This window comes from Xylocopa sonorina, chromosome 11 (assembly GCF_050948175.1).
Source record: "Xylocopa sonorina isolate GNS202 chromosome 11, iyXylSono1_principal, whole genome shotgun sequence".
Classification (NCBI taxonomy): Eukaryota; Metazoa; Arthropoda; class Insecta; order Hymenoptera; family Apidae; genus Xylocopa; species Xylocopa sonorina.
Window position 1 is genome coordinate 8,492,123 of NC_135203.1, and position 26,264 is coordinate 8,518,386.

The 26,264-nt window shown below is 52.6% G+C and overlaps 1 protein-coding gene across 2 annotated transcripts in view; it reads left to right on the top strand.

Annotated features, from left to right (window-relative positions):
• Window positions 1-1,578: 1,578 nt before the first annotated feature.
• The window catches only part of LOC143429104 (irregular chiasm C-roughest protein), a 127,289-nt gene continuing 102,603 nt past the window's right edge, over window positions 1,579-26,264 (top strand). For both annotated transcript variants that reach the window (XM_076904550.1, XM_076904551.1), the window contains exon 1: window positions 1,579-1,760. In XM_076904550.1, the coding sequence (XP_076760665.1) occupies window positions 1,594-1,760 (167 nt within the window). In that variant the 5' untranslated portion in view covers window positions 1,579-1,593. The remainder of the gene's footprint in view (window positions 1,761-26,264) is intronic.

The window sequence follows — 26,264 nt, forward strand, 5'->3', positions numbered from 1 at the left end:
GCGAGGAGCATTCCGTGTACGAAAACTTGATTTGCATTTCATTTGCATACTTATTATCCAGCTTTTCATGACTTATATAGCGATATTGCTCGTTAAATATTCGAGATTCCTAAGGTCGCTGCTGCGCGCGGGACCACTTCCGTTCCCCGTTAGCCGTGGAGGGTCGACCGTGTCGCTCGATCGAAACGCGTTCCCAGATCGCGGCGGGCCGTTTGAAAATTCCAACGCTCGTGGAGCGACTCTTTCGAGTGAACTTTGATTGAATTGGAGTAACGCTCGATCTGGTTAGCGGATCCGGTGGCCGTCTGTGCGGCATCGGTGGTCGTAGACCGTAGAGGTCTCTGCACCCGCGGCCTTCGTTATCCCGTACGTACGTACGTACGTACGTACATACGTATATACTTACCGTACATTTCGCGAGGATACATTCCCGCAGGAGAGGATCGCGCCGGCGCGAGCTCTCCGTCTCCGTCGCGACCGCGTGTCGCTACCCTTTTCGTTGGTAGGTATCGTACCCCCTTGCCTTGCCGGTTTCTACCCCCACTGCGGGGGCAGCCCGCCACGCGACCGTAGCCCCCTCCAGAAGCGTGAGCGTGTGTCACGCTCCGGGTAGCTCGGGTGCGTGCCCATTAGAAGGAGGGGGTAAGGAGCGCGTGTGTCCTACGGGACTGACGAGGAGGGGTTCGCCGGGAAGCCGGTGGTGGGGATGCAAGTGCGCTCCACCGAGAACTCGCCAGTAGTTTCGTACCAACTCTCGCGCGAGTCGGATGTCGGGTGACCTCCGTCGAACTCACCCCCCGTACGAGTCGAATGCGATTCGTAGGAGCGTCGTGAAGAGTCCCACGCAAGAGGGAGAGAGGAACCTGTTCGTGGATCGAACGCGTCGCGTTCGTCGTTCACCGCGTTCGACACCGACTTCGTCGTCGTTGCCTTCGTTGTCCGTCCGAGGATACACGCGTATCCTGATACGCGTCGTCGCGCGATCATCCCCCGTGGGCAGCCGACACAGCACGCGGTCCGGTCGACAGGGCGACACGCGAGTGTGCGGACGTTTTCCGTGAACGCGCGAATGCCGTGATGCTGCACGGCGGTGGCGAACGAAGATCGTCGGGGCCACTCGACATCGTCTCGATCGCTTCCTCCTGACAGTATGAGCCTCGTGCATCGTCCACGTCGATGAGATAGAGTGGTGCTCCGCTCCTGGGACGATGTCGTCACAGTGATACGCGACAGGCAACGCGCTACGGATAAGTCCCCGCGATTCTATTGCGTCCCCGTGCCCAGCGGATGGATCGGTATTACGCTCGCGGACAAGTGGCACTTTGGTGAGACGCGAACAGTGTGTCCGCGACGCGTGCAGTGAGTGATACGTAGCGGGAGAGTGTGAACCGTGGTACGTACTCTCTGTAACACGTGTGACTGTTCCCGTGAGGGGCAGATATCGGAGGTGTTCCGTCGCACGTACATCGAAGACGGTGGTTTCTGGACGCGGCCGTATCGTTTCCGTCTATCTGTCGCGGGATAATACGTATTATCCGCTGTTGTGCGATTGGTGGGTGACCGTTCTCGACACCGATCGTGGCTCCTCGAGCAATGTTGATACAGTGCTTTTCACGTTCATTTCCAGTGACGATGTTCGGATCTCTACCCGTGAACATCATGGATTTCTCTGTTTTCTACGTGGTGTCTACGCGGCGCGCCTCCACCAGGAATAACACGGATCCGGCGAGCAGTAGATCGAGGCGACGCGCGACCGGCAGGTGAGTCGGACATACGTATCTACCTTAATCGGTCGACGACTGTCACTCCGCACCGGTTCCGAGGGTTAATGACAGCTATTGTGGTCTCGAGCTGATGTCGATAGTAGTCCAGTATCTTGAACAGGATTTCCTGACCGGACAACCAGCTCCATTGATAATTTCCCGATGCTCGTCCGCGTGTAAACAGCCGCTGCGAAAACTATTTGCTCGTTTCGCGCTAGCATTTCTGCGTTGATCGGGACCAGCCGCGATCCTTCTCGATTCTTCGTGGTCGAACGCCAGAAAAATCGTCAAGCGAGACAACAAAAAATGACGCGAACTCAAGATTCGCCTTCGCTCGGGAAAATATGGCCAACGCGTAAATACTTTCTCGAGACGCATGTGTGTCGTCCCGATAAGACGTCGGGTGCTCGACGTACCCGCCGCGTGTTTACGTACACGTGTTAACGCAGCCGTGGTTGAGAAACAGAGCCAGTCGACCGCGCCTCGCGCGTCTACTTGCTCCGGTACAAAAACGACGATGACTCATTCCACTTACCGCCGCGTCGTTCGTCTGCGGATCCCGCGCAAGACGCGCGAATTTGCCCGCCGCGTTTTCCCACCGTCCGTTGAAATATTCACGCACCGATCGATAAGTCCGCGGTCGTCGCGACGCATCCACGCGAGGTTTGGACCGCTGCGAGGGCGGCGGAGGACGACGCTCGCGTCGAGGTCGCCTCGTTTTCGGCGATCGCCCCGGACGAGAGCGAGGCGAGCGAGGGGTAGCAGCGCGCGAGCGACAGGGTGGATGAATGTAAGGCACGCGTCGTTAAAGTATCGATCTCCGCCGGATAGGCGGCCGTTGCATACGGGGGCGCCGGAATTAAATGGCGCGAGAGAGAATTTAATGGCATCGGACCGCGAAGAAATTTACGCGGTCGATATGAAAACGCGTACCACGCCGTTGGATACGACACCGGCGACGCCGGCAAGGCGTGCTTTAGATCGTCGCGCCGCGGTGATTAATGATCGCGTTAATGCCCGCCGCATAATTAACGAGGGAAAGGATTTGTCGAAAGCGGTCTAGCCGATCTTCTAAATCGCGCTCGACTCCCGGCTGTTCGGGGAAACACGCGAAGTTGTGCAATTTCCAAGCGTTCTCCATTCTTGGTTAATCGTTGTACATAGGGGCGCGTAGGATTGTCGTTACTAATTAGCGAAACGTATCATCGTTTTCAGTGACAGTATCAATTTCGATATTAGAAGCCTTCGACGAGTGTCGCGGATAGAGACGCGGAAAATCTGCGGAAAACTCCGTCAGGATCGCCTTTGGATGGGAGCGAACGCGGAAGCTGGTATCTCGAGCGTTTTATTGCTCCGATAACGAAGAGACGTCGATCGTTTCAGCCGCGGCGGGAAAATCCTGATCCTTTTCCAGTCACTGGATTACAAAAGCACTCTAGCTGGGACGGTGTACGCCGCGCAGATGTTTGGCGAGGATACGCGGTGTCGATATCCGCGCCGTGGCGTTTCGAGGCTCCTTCGTAGCCGGTCAAATTTTAATTCCATCCGTATACTGCCGGCAAGATATTAAACGGAGCTCGAACGAGGGTCCCGTGTAATCTCGCCTTAAAGATACAGGATTAGGGGGCGCGCGAGCGGGCGTTGAAAAAGCCTGTGGGAGCCTTGAATAATTTCGGGACAAAAGCAACACGAAAGCCCCGGTTGTTCTCGGCTGTTCGCCGCGCGCGGACTCGAGCGTTTGCGGTACCCTTTTTGCTGCGGGGCCGCGAATGTCAATGCGTTCTCTGCGTACCGCATTTGCCTAATGCTCGAAATCCTCGTGACCCGGTGTCTCGTAATCCGAGCGTGTATTTTAATTGGCTCACCGCGGCTGCATTTTCCATGACGCGACGGTGAAATAACGTCAGGGAAGATGTAACCATGGTTTTAATTCCTTCGTTACGCGACCTCCAGTTTATTTCCCCCGCTCCAGCCCCTTCTGCTGCTCCCTCCGTAGCCATGGTTTTTGTTTTGACTTTTTGTTTCCTTCTCTTCCTTTTTTTTTCTATTTTCCTGCCACTCTTTCTCTCTCTCTCTCTCTCTCTCTCTCTTGTGTGCTATCGTTGATACGAACGTGAACGCATGCATGCGTACAGACAGACACACGGTCGAAATTCTCTTGCGCTCGTGTCTCGTAATCCTACGGTTTTAATCGCGCCGTGCGTTACGGAGGAGTTTCTCGTGGCGCCGATAACCCCTGTTGTACACCAGACTTTGCACGAGATAACAAACGAATGAAGATAACCCAATTTTCGCGGTCGCGCGTTTTGTCGACGCATTAGCTTCGCGTTTCCCGTTTTTGAACAGCGTAATGTAGACACTGGCGGGTCGACGACGAGAAACAACGGAAAGGAAAGCACAGCGGATCGCTCGTTTTCCGATACAACTTTTTTTCGACTACATACCACGTGTGCGGAAATTGATAAAGTTCGTACAACACGCGCGTACCACTATCGTCCGTAAATATTTGAAGATTCGATCAGTCGGTGGCAACGCCATACAAATGTTACCGCGTCTACAAACGATTAGTGGCAAATTAATGACAAGCAATGGCAGCGCGTGCTACTCTATCGACGAAATATAAATTTTCATTGCTAGAAAGAGGGAAAAAATTGAAATGAAAAATATAACAAACGTCCGTACCCTTCCCGCGAGGCAGCAGACGCAGGTGAAATGACGATCGGATCGAAATAAACTGTACTTTCTGAGCCAGTAACGAGGGGATGATACCTACCGATAAGTATTATCCGTTCGTTATCCCTTCAAAAATCGTCCATCGTATTTTCAGTGTATTTCGGCAAAACGGGAAACTGGACGAAACGTTTGCCCGTCGCGTAGCAACCAGAGGCGGGATTATTATTCGCTTTTATCTGGAAATAATGAATTGTGCTGTATGCTGCGCGAAAATCAACGCAAGCTCGCGAGCGATGGACGCCAACCTCTCTCGGCGAGCATCAATATTTTCATTTTCAATCGAGCCGATTCGACTGGCCGCGGCATCGAATTTTTTTCCTGTTTTGAATGGAATTAGAACAAATAAAAAATGGAGGAAAAACGAAAATAGGAAGAGATAGAGAGAGAGAGAGAGAGAGAGAAAGGGGTGGAAGAGACAGGGTAGAGCAAACGATAGGATAGGCAAGAGAGTCGGTATGGAAGAACGAACGTTATATGCAAAGGGAATGGGATATTACTGGGACATTTTAACGGCCAACAAAGACCCGTCTGCGCTGAAAATTCGAACTTGGATACGATCCTCTCGTTTCGCGAAAGTGCACCCTGCCCCACGCGCGCTGCTTCGAATACGATCGCGAGGAACGATACGGCGCGCTTGAATTACTACACCAAAGCTCGAGCTCCGCGAACCGTAGCAATTTCGAATCGAAAATAATCCTTTTATTCCCCCGCCGCCCGCTGGCTATGAATATTCCCTCGAGCACTTTCAGCGGGCAAAACCAAATCTTTTCACGGTGTCTCTTCGCGGATTAAGTTGAAACTAGAAAAAAAGGCAAATACAGCAAGAGACGGCGGACAGTGGGAACGTGGAAACGCGCGAAGGCACGAAGGTTCGCGCCGCGATACGAGCGAAGGGAAAATCCGTCGCGACGTTCTCGACCAGCCTGAAAGTTTGACCCGGTTTCACGAAATTATCCTCCCATTTGGCAGCGACGCAGTCAGAGGCTTCCGTTGCGCCGTAAAACGAACGAAAAGAAGGATGGCGGAAGCGCGACGCTCCACGGGGGCCGCACTTCGCCTGGCTCTAGAACGGACGGAATCGTAAAGAAGCATACGTCGCCGTAAAGCTAACGTAATGCGGTGGTGTGCCAATTTTTTTCGGTTCAGACCGACGGCGTCTGCCGGCGCGTTCTTATTTCGCGGCGCCATTTTTACTGCGTCGCCGGGGCACCGACCGCGCCGTTCCCGTCTATCATCGCTCGCGAATCGATATCGATGGGATCCGGATCCGCGTTATCGCCGTTGCGCCGCGCCGATTCGAATTAGCAAACCGTGCGCTGGCGCGTTATTAACGCGGCTCTAACTCGCCTTAACGCATTGCGTTCCAGACGCGCGCGTGTTTTCGCCGCGTTGGATTCCGGGGATGGATGATAGAGAGGGTTGAATGGCGGAGACGCGGCATAGCTGCGAAACGTTTCATCGGACCGGCCGGATGTATCGGTGCATTTAACGCGTTGCAAACTCGCACGAATTATGCGCGGATTCGAATGATACCGATGGACGCAGCGTTGGTAAGAGAAGTTGTTGAAAGTTTCAAACCGCCGTCCGCGATCGAGCTCCCAGTGGAAGCGGTGGGTTGTTTCACGGGGAAGGGAAAGAGAGAGAGAAAGAGAGAGAGTATGATCGAGTGTATATAGGAAAACGTTCGCTATGTTATTTTCGGTCAGCGGATTTGTAGAGCAGTTTTCAATCGGTCACGATTAAACACCGCTAAACGATGTTTCGAACTCTAACGCGATCTTCCAAGCTGCTAACTTTAATTTCATTCCGGAAATTGTTTCGATTTCGCGCGCCGTATCGAACGAACCAACATCGCCAGTGTTTTCCCGTCCAGCTTCTTCTCGTTCAGATATTCTCTATCGTTCCGCATTCGATCTTCCCTCGTACGTGTAATAATTACTCGTGCGCTTACTACAGCCCCTGAAATCTACGAATAGAAAAGAGAAACGAGCCGCGCAGAGAAGTAGATCGGCAGTTCTGTCGCAGAGATTGACAAAAACGGCACTATTGGAGCGAACATTGTAATTCGTCGGTTAGAGAGCGGCGGGGGTGGCGAACCGTGTAACCTCGAGCACGGAGGAACAGCCGAAGAGAAAAGGAAAATCGGTGGCGATGTTCGAGCCGATTTGTCGGCGCGAATTCACGGCCTCGAAGGAAGTGGATGATGATATAACGTTCGAGAAACGAAAGACCAGGCTCGAACCAGCGAGGCAGCACGTAACTCTTCGGTTCGCTCTGGCAGGGTTGGCTGCGAACCCAGCGGCAACCACTCCTTCCTCCACCCCTTGACCCAGCGCCACGGCTCTTCTCCGTCTACCCGTGGTCGATCGATTCGTTAAAAGTAAATAAAATTCACCCCCTTCGATCGACGGGCCCGGGTGGCAGACCCTGCTGGTGTAAGTGTCACTGTTCGGTGTAATGCAATAAATCAAGGCGTCAACGGGTAGCCGGAAGTCATCAAGCAAAGTCGGCCCACATAATTCTCCGTTTCGCTTCCGTGCTCCCTCCCTCGGCTAAGAGCTAGCCTTCCGGGTCTTCCTGCTCCGAGTCTTCGTCCGACGTCGCAGTTATCGCTGATTCCCCCCTCGCGAGATCGAACGAACGTAAAAAGGATCCATTGAAATGGATCGGTATGCTCGAGTTGACCCGGCTCGTTAAGGGGTCCATTTAAAGATGTTTGCCGTTGCGAGACGTTCTCCTTCGTGCCGCTTTACCGCTTTGCGATTGAAGAGGCGACGGTTGTTGATGGTTGTTACGTACCGTCGCCTTTAGTCGAGCAAAGTTGTTTCGATGCGACGGTTAGGCTTAAGAGACTACGAATTCGTCGATGGCCTAGATGAGTCAATTGGTCGTAGCAATTGTTCGGTGATGGTACCATGTTTCAATCTAATGATTTAACCGATTATACTCTTCGCGTGTCTATCTTTTTTTTTTGGTCCACGTGAGCGGTGGTATCACGTTCGACGCAATATTGCGTTCTCCAGCAACTTTTCTTTCGATGTCGTGTCTCTAAGTAACCAGTTTATCCAAGTTACACGGCGATGCGATTTAGTCTCGGTGGATTGTGTTTTAAACTTGATTACCGCCCCGACAGGCAGTCTCGCGCGCTCGTGAAATAACAGTCGTTCAACAAGTCGGCTTTACGGGGCGAATTCGTTTAGCGCGCGGCGAAAACACGTGGACTACGGCGGACAGCTAATAAGGAACCGCTTTATCGTTTCTGCTTGCGAACGAGGTGCGGCCAGCTCCTCTGTTTGGTTTAATATCCGCGAATTTCGCGGCTGCTCGATTTCCGGGCTCGTTTGAAACGTCGGATAGCGGAGAACGCGTCGAGCCCGCCCTGGATGCGATTCACACGGTAGCCGAGAAGACGAACGTTTGTTTCTTTCAACCCTTCGGGTTGTTATTCTTTCGCGGCGACAACCCGCACCGTGGCAGATATCGCGGCCAGTATTCCCGTCGATAAATCAGACCGCGAAACGAAAAGTCGAGAGTATCGCCGGGAACAACGAACCGTCGCGATCCTGTATCACGCTGGATGGTGCGAATAGAGTGGACAACCAAGAAATGGAAAAGTCGAGGCGAGAAAATAAGATGTCGCGATCATTGTCAGTGGTCGTGGAGGCGTTAAATCGAACGATGAGAAAGGGAGTGAAAGAGAGAGGGAGAGAGAGGGAGAGAGGGAGAGAGAGAAAGAGAGAGAGAGAGAGAGAGAGAGATGAGGGGTAGGAAAAAAATAAGGGCTGTCATTTGGAGCGAGGCGTGCCCTCGAACGTGGAACAGACGGGTCGACAACTCGTTCGGTTTTTCTGCCGTCCCCACAGAGCAGCTTGATCGCAGTTTGATCGCACCTTCCACGAGACATTCCAACGAAATTGAATCGATATTTGACGAGGGAGCGATTACACCAGGGATTGCCGCGACCGTTCAGATGTTTTGGACAAGATAACCCTTTGACGCGCGGTGGCTTTAAACTCGGGGGCCGCTAATCGCGTCTTTTTGTTGCGTATCTGGGACGACAGACTAGGAAATTACTTGCCTTCCGGATCGATCGTTTCGAGACGTTCATTGTGTAATTGAAATTCCGAAAAATTAAAGGTCTCTCTCCTCGCTCGAGACGAGTTACGTGACGCTCGCGTAAGAAAAGATCCGCGTTCGTATTAGACGTGCAGGTTGTTGTGTAACAGGTGGTTTCTCATAGAATGAAATAAAATTAATTTTTGCGGTCGAAGCCAGCGGCGGCGGACCATCCGCACAGTTCGTCACTGTCGGTGTTAATGGAATTACGGTCGCGGAATGCCGGCAATCGGGGGTTTGGTCGATTTCTTTTCGACCAGGGGAAAGGGGACAGCTCGTTGAAATTAGTTCCCCGCAATACGATAAATTGCAATAAAAGATTGATGGTGCGGCGACCGGAAAAACCGTCACCCCGAAAACCTATTGAGATCGATAGCCCGGCAAATATTTGCCAGCGCGATAAGACTAATACGATATCGCTTCGTTCTTTCCCTCTGACACTCCACGCTCTCGACGCGATAAGAAATTTCTGCTTCTTCTATTCGCGCGAGCGGGTCGAAAATATAAATTCATCCTGCGGTCGCATCGATCGACGAAAGGGTGACGGGAATTACCAATCCTCGCTCGAGCCGGCCGGTCAAAGGAGAGAGGCATGGCGACTCGAGGAGCAGCGGGTTCGCGTCCTTCCCTTACGCAGCGTTTCAATCGAGAAAAATTCAGCGTCACGAACGGTCTTCGAGCAACGAGATGCAAATGTGCCTGCAGCCAGGACGGAGAACTCGTAAGTCGAGCTCTCGAGAAGCGCGGCTCACGGTCGAAGAGGTAAAAGTCATCGAACGCGGCCGAGCTAACTCGATTCCACCCCCAAAGAGGAAAACTTGACCGAGGGGCGCACGGTTTGATATTCGTGGAGATTCGATTCGCGTCCTGCGATCGACTCACCTGGAGAGACTCTGGCCTGACTGCGTCTCCGTGTGACGGTCGAATGTGTGCTTTGAACGGTGGTTAAAGGGACCAGCGTCGAGGGGTTGAAAGCGTCGGCCGCGCGGATGGGTTTTTCGTCCGGGCAACGAGAGGATTCTACGCGGTTAAACGAGCCCACGTGCTTTTTAACGCGGTGCGAAACGACCGAGGGACTCGAGGAAGGAAAGAAATGTCTGTAATGGAAACGTAGCTAAAGGGAGGACGTCGGATAAAATTGACGTTCATTAATTTAATAATTAAGCCTGGTGCTACTGGTTCTAATTAAGCGGCGCGGGCGAGAGAGGCGGGCGAGCTTAGCCGCGTATCATCGCGCTATTCCGCGCAGACCTTCCTTTTAATATCGCTTTAATGTCTCCGCGTTTATGTTCATTAATTTCGTCTGTACGAGAGGGCATATTTTTCCGGTGATTAGCGAGTCGAAATGAACCGGGCCGTTCATCGGGACGGAGTCAATCTTCTCTTGACGGGGTGCCAGCTTTACGATCAACCCGGACTCTCCAACGTTGGATGACAACTAATTGTAATCGATTAATTTGCGAATACCAAATGTTCCCGCTACCACCCGTTATGCCCTCCTCATTCCTGCCCGCGCTCACGACCGCGCGAACAGCTCGCCCGCGTGCTCGTCCATCACTTCGTCCGGCCGCAAATTAATTATCTCGTAAGCATTATTTTAATTAACGCGACCGCCTCGAAAGCCCGCCGCGGCTTTTCTAGCTCGACCACGGTCCCCCTTTTTCCGCCGTACTCTCATTTCTTATTTTTTTTTGTACCCACCCTCTATTCCTCGTTCGCTCTCGATGGCTTGTGGGTGGTATGATCGAGCGATTTTCCCTCAGGTGTTTTTTTTTTCCTTTTTTTTGGCCCATTCTTTCTCGCGATACACGGTAAACGCGTATAAAAAGCAATTGAAAGGAGTGCGAAGGAAAGAAGAAATCAGGAGAACCGCCCAAGGATACGAGGACGACTGCTGCTGTTTGTAGATCGTGATACACGGTTTACGCGTAAACTGTATTATTCTTTTCTCTTGCCGCTGTAAACGTACAAACGGAATTACGCGAAGATAAAATTGACAGTAGCTGGGTAATCCGCGATGAAGCGCGAACGTACGCGCTTTATCGTTGCGAACCGTTCCCTCTCGGCTGCAAAGAGAATGATAATAGTTAAACGAAATCAAATAAAGCGGCCTGCACGTGTAACTCGGTCGTACTGTTGTCCCTCCTCGTTCGTCCTCCTCTTTTCCTCGTTCGTCCACTTCCGCTTCGCAGAGCGGAGGGACATCGCAGAGAGAAAGCACGGAGCACGCGTACGGCGCAGCCTCTCTCTGTGTCTCGTCATTAGAAGACGCTAATTGCGAGTTAGACACGAGGATCCTCCATCTCTGAGAACGACGTCGCTTTATCGTCGTGAAAGGAAAGAAAAGAAGAAGGTCGGCGAATCGCGAGCGTTTCGCGTGGACGATGACTTTGCGACGATTTACACGAGCAGAAAGGGGGGGGACGGGGCTGTGAAAGAATAGCAGAGTATGACGACCCGTTTTACAGAAGCGTGTCTATACGTAATACCGTAGCTACGCAATCTGTATTTCCCGCGAACCGTATAATATTACGATACACTCGCGTGTATTAATTGCAAGATACAACCGCAACGGCAGAAATAGATTCCATCTACGGTTATTCCATCGCTCCATCTCTTCGTTACTTTAATTATCAATATTTTTAATCCACTGATAATTATCGTGACTCGCGGCGCCAGCACGCAATCGATTATGCATATTAAACGAGCACGCTTAATTGAACGCAATTAGGATGAATGGAAACGGAGAGAGAGAGAGAGAGAGAGACAGAGGGGAAAGAATCCATCCTCTACCAGCGCGCGGTATTGTTGCAGGAATAATTCCCCTTAACGATACTAACCGCGGCTCGGGACAAGCGGCGGGGGTAAAATGGCGGAGGACAAGGGTGGTTAAAGGTTAAGGCTACCCTCGAAACAGAAATAAATGTTTGTACGGGCTATTTGCATAAACATACATTTTCTCATCGTACATTCCGGTAGTTTGCATAAATAACGAACCGGGAAATACGGAATGTAAAATGGCCCGGACACATAGTTTCCTCTGGCCGTGCCAGAACTCGCCGGTTAAGGGACATGACTCTGAATTAATCGTAAAGCCGCGGAGGAACTAACAGGGATTTCGCTTTCGCCGCGTCCTCGCGCGGCGTCCCGCTTTCGTTCGCCGTTCTTCCTCCTTTCCGGGCCGATTGATCCGGACGCGAAACGTTTATTGAATGCCCGCTTAGGGGTGGATCGAGCCGCGTTCGAGGACGCGTACACGTATAACGAGCATTGAATCAGCTCGCCGTTAACGTCGTAATCGCGACGCGGCTTTCGAGCAGAGACCTATTCGCAATTAGTGATTACCAGCGAATTAGATTATTGACTTGCCGTCGATTACTGTCTCTCTGCGCGGCTGTAATGCCTCGCTCGACATTCGAATGGAAATTCGTGCGTACAGCCGGCACCGACGCCACGTTACTTCCACGAATAATTCTCTGCGGAGCTTCTAACCACTGGGATAATTTCGTAGCTTCTACAACTGGATGCTATACAGACATAACGTACGATTAAACGCACTGCAGAACGTTTTTTCCCTCGACAACTGATCAACGCTTCCGATCGATAGGAAATTTCGATCTCTGTATCGACGTAATAAGATAACAGACCGTTGACAAGCAGCCGAGTTCCAGCTCGCTCGACTATTAACGCTTGGCGGATGGTTAAACAAGGGTAATTCGCAAGAACCCGAGGACCAATTACCACCCTACCGTCACCCAGGCGGTACATCGACGAAGACGGTTCGAGGTCGCGGCCAGGGTATAATTTTCCGACGGGAAAAAGAAAAATGAGAGGCGGTGTTGTTCTAAAAGTTGTTCGCAAGTCGCTCGGGGGTGGCACGCAGCCGGTGCTCCGATTCGATGGCGGCCGTCGATAGGGTCGCGAACCGTGGCCGTTCTCCCGGTGTTCCTGGAAAATAACGACGCCGCGGGAAAGTTGCACGATCGCGACTGGATGGCAATTACCGGAAAGCCGGTCGGAAAAAGCGAGCGGGGGCCAGCGTGGCGGGTCGTTTGAAACCAGCCCGCGGTAAAGTAACCGTTCTCGTTGGGGCGCGATAAATGGCGACCGTTTAAGCGTCCACTTTTTCCCTTCCTTCCGGCCGCGACGATAAATGGCCGAGCGTTTCGAGCGTCTTAGCATCGGTTTGCATTTCCGGCCGGGCAAGCTTAAGATCGCGAGACCCGACGGGCATCGAGGCAGCCCGTTCTTTTTTTTCAACGCGGCACGCCTCTTCCCACGCTTTCGACCTCCGGACGTCGTTCAATCCCTGGCTAATCCGCGACACTTATTACTCTCTTTCCAGCCCCCCGTCTTTGGATAGATCGATCGTCTCCCGGCGAATATTCATTTCACGAACACGGGTTCGAATAATCGCCACCATCCCCTCGATGGTGTTCTTGTCCGTTGTTTACCTCGTTTAAACACACCGCTCGTTTTCTCTCACCCTCTCCGGGTCTCTTTAAATATCTATTACGCTGCGTAATACTTGAGAACTTCGCGAACTGTACCGTTCTTTGGTTTTACCGTTGCATCATCGCCTGGCAATTTATTCGTTACCGTGCTTTCCTGTTCAAATGGAATATCCAGGCCAATCATAACCTTTTTCCCTCTATTTGCGCGTGTGTGGGAAAAATGCCGGTTACAGAGGGAACGCGAAGATACGCCGTTCGTTTTAACGGAACCGTACGGTTTATTTTAACAAAATCGAAAATAAAGTGAACAGCACGGAGGGAAAATTTGTTTTGAATCGTTTCGTGCTTTTATACGCATATTTGAAGTGTAATTTGCGCACTCGCGTTGGCTAATTATTGACGATCGACGTGATTTCGTATCGTTTATTCAAAAAAAAGAAAAAAACGAAACGATGAAAATTTACTTTTTCCTCGGCAACGTTTTCCCTTTCGCTGTTTAATTTCGTATACCCACTTTCCATTTCGAGAGAATTTTCTCCCGCTGGGGGTGCGGTATATCAACGCGCGCCGCGAGCCGACTTCTAAGGTCCGTCTTATCGTGGCAGCTCGCGTGCTCAGACGCGTTCGGGTAAATCGATCAATTGCCGTGAATTGGCCCTTTCGTAGTAATATCGCGGCTGGGTCGTTAATCAACTGGCAACTGCCACCCGGCCGGTGCACCCTGGTAATTTCGAGGGGACGGAGCGCCGCGATGGTCGCGCACACCGGCAGAACGCTCGCGAGCATTTCCAGCCGTTTCGTAAAACGAAGCTTGATTATTTTTTTGGCCCGACAGCAGCACGGGTCGATCGTTAAATTTCTCGCCCCCTCGTTCCGCGATTCGCTCGTTCCCCGCGCGTCGATACAGAGGTCGAATCGATTCGAGTCGTCGCTGGTCTACACACACGTAGACACGCGCATTCGCACGTGTGCACGGAATTTTCGACGCTTCGCGGGCGAACCGACGCCGATCGTCGTCGAAGCAACGTCTTCCGTTCTTTTATTCTCTTGCCGCCAGAACCGCTCGAAACCACCCCCCTCGCTGGCCGCCTCTTTTATCGTACTCACCCCGTGGCTCGCTTTCAACGGACGTATACGCCCGTCGATAATTCATTGGCCGTCGATACGCTACAACAGGTTTCCACGCAGTGGCCGCGACAGATCAATACGCTTTTACAATCGTAGCATGGAACGATAATTATTGCTACACGCGCGATAATTCACGATGATGTCCCGCGGTAGCCGCCAGCAAGCTACTATGCACGCCGAACGAGACGCAAAGAGGAAGCAAATTACAGAGTGCTTGGCCGCACGTACACACTGCACAGCTCTGCTCCTGCGGAGAGCTCCGGTGAATTCTATTTTATTAACGTCGACGTACTAACGCGACGCTGCTATCGATGCGACTGACGCTCTCGAATTTTGCGACATAATCTCCAGACCGAATTACCACTGCGTTACCCGGAGATCACCTCACCCCCAACGACCCTCGAGAGCTCGAGGGTGCTGGGAATTTGCGAGCTCGATTCTCTAACCAAATTTTAATATCGCTAATCCCACGTATTACAGCGAATTCCGCAGGATTTCGCGCGATCGTAATCGAGTTTCGCGCTGTCTCGCGGTTACCGGAAAATTTGCGATTAAAAGTTCGGACGTATTAGAGCAGTGGGTGTACGCGAGCTTAATCGAAGCTGCTACGTAAATGCTGGATCTTATCGGGGGTTCGTTTAACGGGGATTAATGTCCCTCGCCCGCTGCGAGGCTCGTTCCGCGCGTCAATAATCGAATCCTCGTTCGCGGATGACGATCGTCGCCGCGTCTTTTCGCGCAAACGGGAAACGAACGAGCCGTTTCGCTGATAATGTCCCCGCGATAAAGGCAAACGAAGATCCTTCCTCCCCGTAGACCGGCAGCAAACGGTGATTTATCAGGATGTACGAAAGGAAGGCGAGGGCCGTGCATTCTCCGGCAGGCCCCTTCGGTCTTATCCGTTTCACCGCGACGCCTTCCCCTTCGTAATCGACGAACGATTTACCCGTTCAGTCTCGATCGTGGTAACAAATTCCACGATCCATGTTTCGTTTACATCGCCGCGCGAACAGTTACAAGGCCCTACGTCCATTCCGTACGTAGCCAAGAGAAACGATCCAGTCGCTATCTAATCATTTGTATTCAATGCGAACCGGTCAAGTTGATTCTTGGATTAACGGCTCGGTTCTCGAAGGGTAATTATGATTCCCCACTGGCTCACTCTTCTCTTCCTCGTTCCTTCTTCCTCTCTCCCTCTCTTGGATCGTTTAACGGGTCGGTTTGTCGATTATTTCCCGTTTTCACCTCGCCAGGTAGTTTTTCACGGGACGTCGACGTCGCGAGGAATTATAACCGAGCACCATTCCACGTTAGATTGCGCCAGAGCTGGCGTATTTATGGCGCGGATCGGAAGAAAGTATTGCGGCGTTGCATGCGCGGCCAATATGCATATCGCGGTGAACGTATAATTAACAAGCTCCTGGAAACGGGATTTCAGTGCGGTAATCGAATTACCCGGTTCCATTTGAGGAACCGTGGCGAACACCTGCTAGTCGATAGACTATAGGACGTCATCGTGGCTCTCGATCGACTTTGCGACCGCTCGTCGCTGCTTCAGCTATCGGGCGACCTATCTATGCACCTTGCCGGGAAGAAAAAAAAGCGCACGTCGGCCAAGAGTTTGTAGGTCAGACTGTTCGTCCAGTCGACAAGAATTTGGCGCGACGAGCTCCACGAATTGTTTCTCTCGCGACAGGCAAACATCATGTTTTCCCATCGATCGTGTAATGATCGTCGATCGAGTGGCTTACGCGTCGATATCTTAGCGATTAATCGTGGCGATAGCGCCGATCCGGACGTAGCCACGAATCAAGCGGCAACGGTAATGCTGGTTAAGCGTTCAGCATCGCCGTGCAAATTAGATGTATCGAGGCAAAACGGCCTTGATCATCCTGCACAATTAGCTCGTCGGATCATCCTGGTTCCACAGCTCGCCCAAGTTATATCGAGTGCCATTGACGGTTTTTAAACACGCACGAAGTGAACTTGGGTAATTAGCATCGAAGGAGGGCTTGGCATTGAAACGGCAACGATCGAATCGCGCGTATAATTGGACAGCTTCTCGAGCCACTCCTATGTTATTAATCCACGACAGGCGATAACAGATAACGCTCGTGTAACGGGAAACATCTCGTCCAGCAACCGTTCGAATCACACGCGATTCCAAGCGCAACGCGGCCTCGTTTCGTTCGATTCTCGCCACGCGATACGCAAGTCCTCGGGCGCAGGAAACGCGGGCCTCTCGCGCTCGACGATCGATCGGTTCGATCGAACGGAAAGCAGAAAAGATGCGAACGGAAACGGACAGAGACAGAGCAAACGGTGCTCGCGTGGTAGAAAACGAGCAAAATTGCACGAATGGTTCTCCAGAAGTAAGGCGAACCGGAGGAGGCTAATCGTCGAGTGCGTGGAACGCGTTTTCACGATTGATTGGCTCTCGTCCGGTAATCCAGACCGTCGAACGAGAGCCACTTGGTGGCCGCAAATCTCTGGAGATGCCGAGCCACAGAGTAACGGACCAATTAATGCCGGATTAATGCGAATCAAAGTTAGTGTACGCATCAATTTCTACGCGGTTACCACGCTCGACGAGGGGGATGCGCCGTTGTTAATTACACGCCGTTAATTACACAGATATCCGCGGTGCACCGTGATATCGTGGAAGACGGTTCGACCGGGAGCAGAGTGGAACGTGCAGACGAACGGAACGCATTCGTTGCCACCGTCGTCCGATTATCCGTCCGCTTTTGTACAAGTGGAACTGGTTATGCCACGGGTTCAGACTCGCCGCACGTCTCCGGTACGCGATGTCCTCGGGGTGTGCCGTCTGTTTCTGGTTGTTTGATTTGCCTGCGAGACGGTCGAGAATCGGATGGCACCGGGCCCGGAAATGTATCCTACGATTATGGCCCTCCGTCCTCGTCTGCTCGGTATTAAGCCAGAGATGCCAGGGACAAACTGATCCGAGGGGCGAATGGTTCATGTAACTCGACGTTACCGGAATGGGATCCATCTCGGAGTGGTTCGTTCCAAGTTGCTGATTGTTTCGACCAAGTTGTTTTATTCGACTCTCTCTACATCTATTTATCTATGAAGGAACTTTATTGGCGTTTTGAATACCATTTACTGGAACGAGATTTTAGTTTCCAAGCTCCGTATATGGAGCTTCTTTTTTGTCGTTGCAACGTGTAATTGCTGCAAATTCATTCCGCACGAAATGCGTTTCGCGTCACGTTGTGCAAACCTCAGCTTCGCTCGTAGCCTGAAGAACTATTTCAAGTCGAACAAAACAACGAGTTCGCATGAGCAAAGTGGTTTCAAGCGAACACTTGTCACACGAGCCGTTTATCCCGCAACGTGTTCAGATAAATGGAGTTCTACGACTCTTCGAAAAAAGCACGCTTACCCTCTGCATCTCCCCTCGCACGGGGCTCCGCGGAATCGCATCGAACGGCGCATTCTACGCCGGCTGAATCCGATCTTATCGTCCCGTTCTCGTGCACGAGGAGAGCGATCGTCACATCCACCGGAGCAAAGGCAAAGCCGACGTCGCGTATCGCGTTTTCGCGAGAGTTCTCGAGTCCACTCGCGGCGGAAGAAGCGCGCGTCTTTTCGCAGCAAGGGTTGGCGGCGAGACAGGGAGAGGGACAACGCCGCGAAACTAAGCGGACGTCAGTTCCACCCGACGTACCCCGAGGATATTCGATAGCCCGATTGTGGAGCTAGTTTCTAGACGTGGAATAAATAGGGAACACGTCTGCACGCCGCTGGAACTCTCTGTCTGAAGATACACCGTACACGTACATCCACGTAGGTACGTGCGCCGCGAAAATTCGGCGAAAGTTCAGCACGCTGGTGTCTATCGACCTAGTGTCGCAGCGGCGTCGATAATTTCCAGGGAGCCCATCCCTCGAGTTCCCGCTAAGAGATCCCACGCAGGGGTCAAACGGAAAAAGGAACGAGTCGAAAGAAACGAGAGACACCGGATAATTAGTCGTCTAACGAATGAGAGGAGGTTTATTAGCGAGAAACCGTGGATGGTTCGATCGTCCAGCCTTATTTAGTTATACTATGCGCGTTCTTCTCGTCCCGGATAGGCGAGACCAGTTTTTTCCACGGCCACAGTCGTCTTCGATCATGGAACAACTAATGAGAGCGTCTCCAACCGATAAAGATAAGATATTCTCGTATTCGTAAGACGTCCTCCTTGTCCCATCCGCGGTCTCCTCGCGATCCTGGTCTTCTCCACCGATCCCGTGGGAAGACGGTTCTTCTCGGAGCTGTTCCTCGCCTTTCCCTCTTCCCAGGGACCGGCACCGGTTACTCATTGGCGAAAGTGGAAAGCCTCGAAGGCGCGCTGTGCGCGGGCAAAGGATACGGCCGCGAAACCGAGCGTAAAAACGCGAACTCCATTACGCGTCCCAGCGGACATATCCGCGTTTGGCCCGCGGGGAGGATCCAACGGCGGTTCGTCATAAAACACTCTAAGCGGGACACGTCGCAGAGTTTTTTTCTCGCCGTCGACGAGAACAGACCGGCGGAACGCGTTCGAGTTGGTTGACCAACTGGAAATTTATCGGCGCGAGACGCCGCGACGCCAGACCACTTCGCGTTCGCTGCTCTCTTCCTCTCGAGACAGCTTTACACGGCGCCGCGATGCCAACGCGACGACGCGCCGCGTTCCTTTGCCAAACTGCACCGGCAGATACATTTTTATCGTTGGGATAGAGAGCTGGGCGTGTTCGTCTCAGCCAATTTCGCAGTGTCACGGAGGGAAAGAATTGCGACTGTTTTAACATGGGTTTAATAGAGCAAATCGTACTTGTGCGAAGTTCGCGAGGGCACGAACAAAGCTCGCGAGAATCGAGAAATTAGTCGACAGGCGGCCAAGGTCCACCACCCCCCAACCCTCTCGCTTCTCCTCTTTCAGGCTGCGATCCATTTTCGTCCCTTTGTCGAGGCTCGTCCGATAAAATCTCGTCGAACGAGATCCGGTCGACGCGTTTCCTTTGATCCACTCGCAAGTCTTTTACCGGGAACTCCGCTGGAAAATGGGATACGTTTCCGGCGCCCGACCGCTGTCAAGACCGTGTCGCGCGCATTTTTATCATATCCCGCGGTGTTGGTTCGTCCGCGCGAACATTCCGCCACCGGACTCTCTCACAGGCCAAGCCAGCCGAACGAGGGAACGGCCTGCACGCCAGTTGAGTGCATCCTCATTATGGCCACGCTCGTGTAACCCTCGACCGTGTCGCCGAGAATGTGAAATTTTCACATCGGACTACGTCCACGTCACGGTTCCTACGTTCATTCAGGAATGTCTGACGGCTCGTTGGGACCCGCGTGGATTACGACAGAATTAAGTGAATGCTATGAAAACCACCCTCGTTGAATCCAATCTTCCGATCTACCATCTACTGGCTTAAGATTTAGTCGAGCGACATGGCTGAGAATATTTTTGGAACTCTGCATTATCGACTTCTTTTCTCTTCTCAAACTGATAGCAGGTAGTCTGCGTGTATATATATATACCTTCCACTATCAGTTTATAAAGTTTAATCGAAATCTGACACGGCTACCCCCGTCGATATTTCTTTTAGTAATTTCGCATACGCCCTTGGCGAAGTATCCTCATCTGTTTGGGCACGTCTACGTCGATTCAGGTTTCGCGGGCGAAAAAGTGTGTGGAAAATATTTGAAAGGTAATGCAGAGACGAGCGTCGCGTTCTCGTGTCGCAACAATCCGCTCGGCTCTCTTCAGCCAACGCGAATTCGTACGTCGCGAGGTTCGTGACGCGATCGAACGTATTCGAACGCATTCTTATTATTCATAGCGGTGCACTCGGAGCAGTCACCCGCTTGTACGAGCGAACGCGTGAAATTTTCACACCGTACTCGGCTTGCCGGGCGGTTCCGCCGCCCCTCTGCATCCCTCTCTCCGACGCGCGCTTCCACCGCCCATATCCGATTCTATTCCGTACGCCGGATGTTCCTGGCTAGCAACGCCAGATATCATTCGCCTTATTTTAGTCCCTCGACTACCTGCCATGAATTTCCACTGCGAAACGAAACCCCGCCTCGCCCCTCCGTCTAATGCGCCCCGTCCATCCGCCTCCGCTTTCCACGATATTCGCGAGCATCGAAACGCGGCGGTCAGAATCGGTCAAAGAGAGCGTCGATCGATTCGAGCCTTCATTATCCGTTCGCGCGACGGGTTCACCGTCACGGCCAGCCACGATTGCGTGAAATTTTCACCGCCGCTGCTTCCTCGTCCTCTGTTTCCCGCGTCGGATCGGTTCCTCCGCGCCCCGACGATACAGCCTCGCATCGGAATACGAGCGAATTCTCTTTGCCACAGCTGCCCGTCTCACCCCTATCCGCGTAATATCGACTTTTCGAGCGTGTGCTTTTGGTTAATGCGTCCGACGACACCTTGGCATTTCGCGCAGACACACACACACACACACACACACTCACTCTCGTTCTCTCTCTCTCTGTCTCTAGAAGCGTTTCTCGACAGCAACTCGTTACAGGTGCGATCCATTTGCGTCACCGTACCACGGGAAGCCCTCCTTGCAATCACGATCCTGTCACTCGAGAGGACGTTGCACGGGTTCCCAGGAAGAAATCCTTTACCATGCGATTGGTCAGGATGATCGAACGCGACCTCGATCGAGGGGTAAACCGATCATCGTTACGTCTTCCTCCTTCGTTACGTAATAACGATGCATTGTCTGGTCTTCCGAAGCATATCTGCTGAGAGCTTTTGTTAGCCCTCTTCCTTTTGTTTACCCTCGCAGGATTACATAACAATGATATCTCATCAATGCTCGACCTGCACACGTCACAGCCACGGCTTCATCGAGTGTCCGCGACATCGTTAAAAATTTCGCCGGCAATTTCACTCGATAACTCCTACAAAAATTAAAAGTATTTTGCCGGCCATGAAATTCGAAACCTATCCGCATCGCGTTTACCAACCGCTGGACCGTTCGCGAACATTTCTGGCTCTCGACAACTCGCCAGAACCATTACACCAATATATACATATGTCATCGTCGAAAAACTTCATTTGTTACGCTCGTTACACCGTCCTGGTAGTCCTCGTACACTGATAATTGGTTCCCCTGAATGCTCGCGGGGAACGTGATCCACCGACTGTTCCCATTGTACAGCCGCGGAGAGCTCGCTGCCAATCATCGTCGACCAGTGTGACACGCTGGCGAACGTGCACCGTTCGAACCGCGGCGCGAACCGTCTCGGATCGATCAGTCGAACCGTGTCACCGCGTCAAGACGAGCACCGTGGCTGTAACAAACGGGGCTAAAAACAATTACCGTGCCGCGGCGGGGAAACGGGCCGACCGCGTCGCAACCCTGCACCGTTGATCACGGACGATCGTAATTGCCCGCCGCGGCAATTAATAGTCAGACCCGGCCAGTTATGCGGGACGCGAGCAAACGGGCGAAAGGTAAATATAATTACAGTTGTATTATCCCTGTAAAATCGAGTCGACGCGCCGCGTTACGCTCCGGAGGATGGGTTAGGGGTACGGTTTCAGGGGGCGGCGCGGAGGGTGGCGAGGTCAGAGGGGGTACGAAACGTGAGCGGGTCCTCGAAAATTATGAGCCACCGCGTTTCCCGTAACCACCTTTCCACCCCGTCACTTCTCACCCCCTGAGCGGCCGTTCTTCATTCGAGCTGTGCCACCGCGCGATGCATTCACGCGTCGCCCGGCCGCGCGAGCGACTGCAACGCAGCTTCCCCTACTTTTCTACCACCGACCGTGTGGCATTGTGCTCTCTTTTTCGCGAATTTTTCTCAACCCCCTTTCGTCGTTTCTCTCTCTTTTCTCTCTTTTCCGGCGCGAAACCTTCTTTCGTCGCTGGCGCCTCTGCGGGGCCAGGTTTAACTCTTTTCGAGCGAGTAATTGCGCTTGGGTTGGCGCGAGGTATCGTACGGGTATTGCTTTTATCGGGGCTGCTCCGGTTCTTTGTACGGTTCCCGTTCGCGTGATTAATGTTTTCGGGCGTAGACGCTAGGCGCGCGCGAATAACTCGCCGACGAAAGTGGACGACGGCTATTTGACATTCGCTTCGAAGAATGACGCGCGAAAATGAAGTCGTTAAACGGGACAACCTGTAGGTTTCGAATGGCAGGCGGCCATATTTCTGCGGTTCGAAAGGCGAGGCGAGACGATGGCGTGTTAACGAAGTTCGCAACGTAGCACGGCAACGTTATCGCGACTCGTTACAAGGGAATTAAAACCGCGAGATAAACGAGTCACCTGCACGTACGCTCGGCTCTATAGAGTGTATCCCGGACGTTCTCCTCGGCAACCAACCCTCCGTTAATTCCGTGTAATTAAACCTTTCGATTTCGTACGTGGCCCCGATCCGACGAATTCCCCTGTCTCCTTCCTCTCTCTTTCTCTCTCTCTCACTCTTTCTCTCGTCCTCGCTGGGAAAGCCGCCGGTGAAATCAATCTCGCGACTTTTCTTCTCGTTCTGGGACGCGACGCGATTCGCCGCCGGATACGGGGAACTGCGGAGGCTCTCCGGTTGAACAACGACCACTAGAAAACCGGTGCTCTCGGTCTGATTACTGCTGTATCGCGAAAACTTTACCCTCGTTCCATCGAGCCAGCGTCGTCGCTGTTGCACCGCCGCGAAATTGCTGCGTACGAGCCGTTCGCGATCCGGTTCCGCGGGCCGACCGGTTATCAGGGTTGGAAGTTAAGCCCCGTTCGCACCGTACACGCACAGCCGTCGGAACTGTCGCGCGGGCAACATACCGCGATCGCAGATAGAAGCGTAATCGAGGGATCTTGAAAAGCAGCGAAACGACAGTCGAGAGAAATGAATTCCTCTCTGTTGATACGCGAGCGAGCGGAGCCGGTTTTCCGCGGCGCGCATAAACGCAGTACGGCTTTATTAATTAATTGCGACGGAAAGAAACTTTTAATGGTTTGTCCCGGTTTAATAATGAATAAATTAAGCGGCGTTGTTTGTCTAGCGAACGGGAGACGGACGTTAAATGTCGCGAGTTCCAAACTACAATACGGGGCCGTATTTTATGAATTCGAATAGAGAATTCAGAGCGGATACGCGGTGGAACGAAACGGTGAATGATACGAAAATTGATTGTAATACCCTCGTTACGTAGAACTTTTGCTCTCACCTGAATGGCGCAAAAAGACTGTTGCAAGTTTCATTGAGGCACGTTTGAAGAACCCAGGTTTCTATACTTGGAGTAGTCGATCGTTCATACTCGAAACGATTGCCACCCACCGTGAATAGCACGGAGAAGGGAACAGTTATCGGTCGCGTGAGTGTTACAGATCGCTTTAGAGCGGCACAATTCCCGAACACTCGAATCCCAGGGTCCAGAACTTTCGAGTCTGCTTCAAGTCCGCGTGGAATTATCAGAAAAGTTGGACCTCTCGGAATTTATACCACTTTTTTTTCCTTCGACCTTCCTCTCTCTCTCTCTCTCTCTCTCCCTCAGAACCCCTCCAACGGAAGCCCTGGGACATTATTACCAGCAAGGGTGAGACGAAAAGCATCCAATCCGGACCGAACCTCAACGGGATTTCTCGCAGCTGGTAAGACTAACCGTGGCGATTTTTCATCGCATTCTACGGCGTCTCGGTTAATGGCGGGGCGTCGTATAAATGAAACGGCCGGACGATTTCGCTGATTAACAGCAGGCAGTACGTCTCGGAACTTTGGTCGCGAGAACTTGCCCGGTTCCAAGAGTCTGTGTACACTTCGACATTCAGACCGCCGGAGCGGACCGTGGAGGCGGTCTGGCTCGCTTTCGTTCCCATTTCTTCCGGCCTGTACGTGACTTTTCACGTCCCAACAATGGTGCAAGCTGTGTTTCCGCAGTGGCACGTGAGTCGAAAGCGTTACGAAGCGCGTTCGAGTTCCGAGTGGCGAACACTGCGCGACCCGGCGACCGCTAATTCACCACGCGAGCGAAGAAGTTCCGCGCGCGGAACTCGCGGACGTCTACCCAGGCTGCGAAACACGCTACAGGACCGCTTATCTTCCTAACCTTTTTTCCCCGGCTCTGTCACCTCTGTTCTGGTTTTCTTCCCCTTCCGACCATCGCCGCCGCTGCGTTGTTTCCTCCGGTTACGGCGGGCCACTTCCTTCCGTGAAGCCGGATGTTGGCACTTGTTGCAGAAATTACGAGTTAATCCGATAATTAGCCGCGCAGGACCTTGCACTTCCGCTCATCCTTTCCCGTGCTCTTTGCCACGTCACCTACGCGTTCCTCCGCGTCCCAGGCCGCGCTGTTTCATCCGTGCCTCGTACACGTCTCGTGACCATTTTTCAAACGATCAACGACGCGATCTCACGGCGAGTCACGGAATACTGTCGCCACAGTACCACGCGGACTTTGCTCTTGCACGCTCGACATAATTTGCGAATCGTATCCTGGCATCCAACGCTGACTCTCGCGCGATAGAAACACTATCCTCTTTCCTGAACCCTCTCACCTATTGTTAGCTCTATCCGGCGCTGCTGGCTCGATCCTGCGCTACTTCCCAGCGTTACGTTTCTAATAACGATTGCGTTACGGCGGTCGTCAAGTTTCCCGTCTTATGGGCGAGCATTATCGGTTAAACTTCTCGTCCATTGCGGTGGAAACCTTCTTGAACCGCGCCACTGTATCCCACCTGGTCTGTAATCTTACTCTTCCGTTCTCTTATCTTCGAAATCTTTCGCGTCGAATTAGTTCGTACGTCGATACCGGGCGTCTCTATCGACGGACGCGAACTCTATCAAAAATCCATTTAACCCCGCGATATCGTATCGATGTGGCGTACCAATGGGCGTAACAGATGTTTCCTCGATTCGACTACTGTTTTCGTACGTACGTACGCTCCAGGCAGCTTTATCCGTCCTGGTAATCGGTACACGGGGCTGAACGCCAGGGGCAGAAATAAGGCCGCTGAATATCGGTCAGACTTACGGTCGACGATCCGTTTTCGTACGGCATTGAGAGATCCAGACGAGCACAATCGGAGCAATTTGCCACGGCGTAACCGATCCGATCCGATCAGCGGGCCCCCGTCCAAACGGTTACAGAAGTAGTCCGGCTTAATTAAGATCCGCGATTGCCAATTACCGCACAAAGGCCAGCCGATATTATTGGCATTATCGGGTAGAAATTGTGACGCGAGTCGCGGGGGGTAGCCGCAGGCTTCCTAACACGCCGATCCCTGGCCTCCTCGAGGAACCCTCGCGACCACGCTTATCAACGCTCCCTCCGCCGTAATTGGATCGTTTCGTCGCAGTTGGCGCGCGACCGGATGAACCGGAAAGCTCGTTCGAACGAACCTCTGCTTACTCCACCGCCGCCGTCCATCTCCCTTCTCCAACGAGCTGCTACGGTTTTTTTTAATTACGGTCTCGTTCGAAGTTGAGCGCGGAGCCAACTTCGGCGAGGACGGCTCAAGTTTTTCAGTAAACGTTACTGGGGAACGTCGCGGTAATCGAATCACCCGTCGTAGTAATTGATTTCGATTGGCAGCCATCTTCGTTCGTTTTCTTCTGCCGCTAACATTTCACGCGCCCTCGATGGAAGTTCGGATACGCCGCGGAACCTTTGCGCTGCGTTACGAGCGGTCTAATTTGTTTGTCTTGGAAGTAGTCGAGAGAAAAGCGCTTCGAGTAGTCTCGTTTCTCTTGCATCCTCTGAAAGTTAAGGCGATCAAAGTCGAGGAGAGCGCTTTCGAACGGAAGCCGTAGGAAGCGCCGGCAATTATCGCGATCCCGATTCGTCTCGATGCGAAACCTGGCGGCCGCGAAACGCGACGCGGTGTTAATCGCGCCGCGTGAAAGTTTACCGGCGCGTGGCAAGAACTCGCGGCCACGATCGAGGGGTGCGCGCGGTCGAGGGCCAATTAAAATTACAAAGAGGATCCGATGGGCGCGCGGGACGACGGCGGAGCATTAACTGAGCGAGACCTAATTCACCAGCCCGAAAGCCGGCATGTTCCGTTCGATTAAGCATATCCTCGTTTTCAGCTAGTTAAATTCCGCCGGATTTCTGGCTC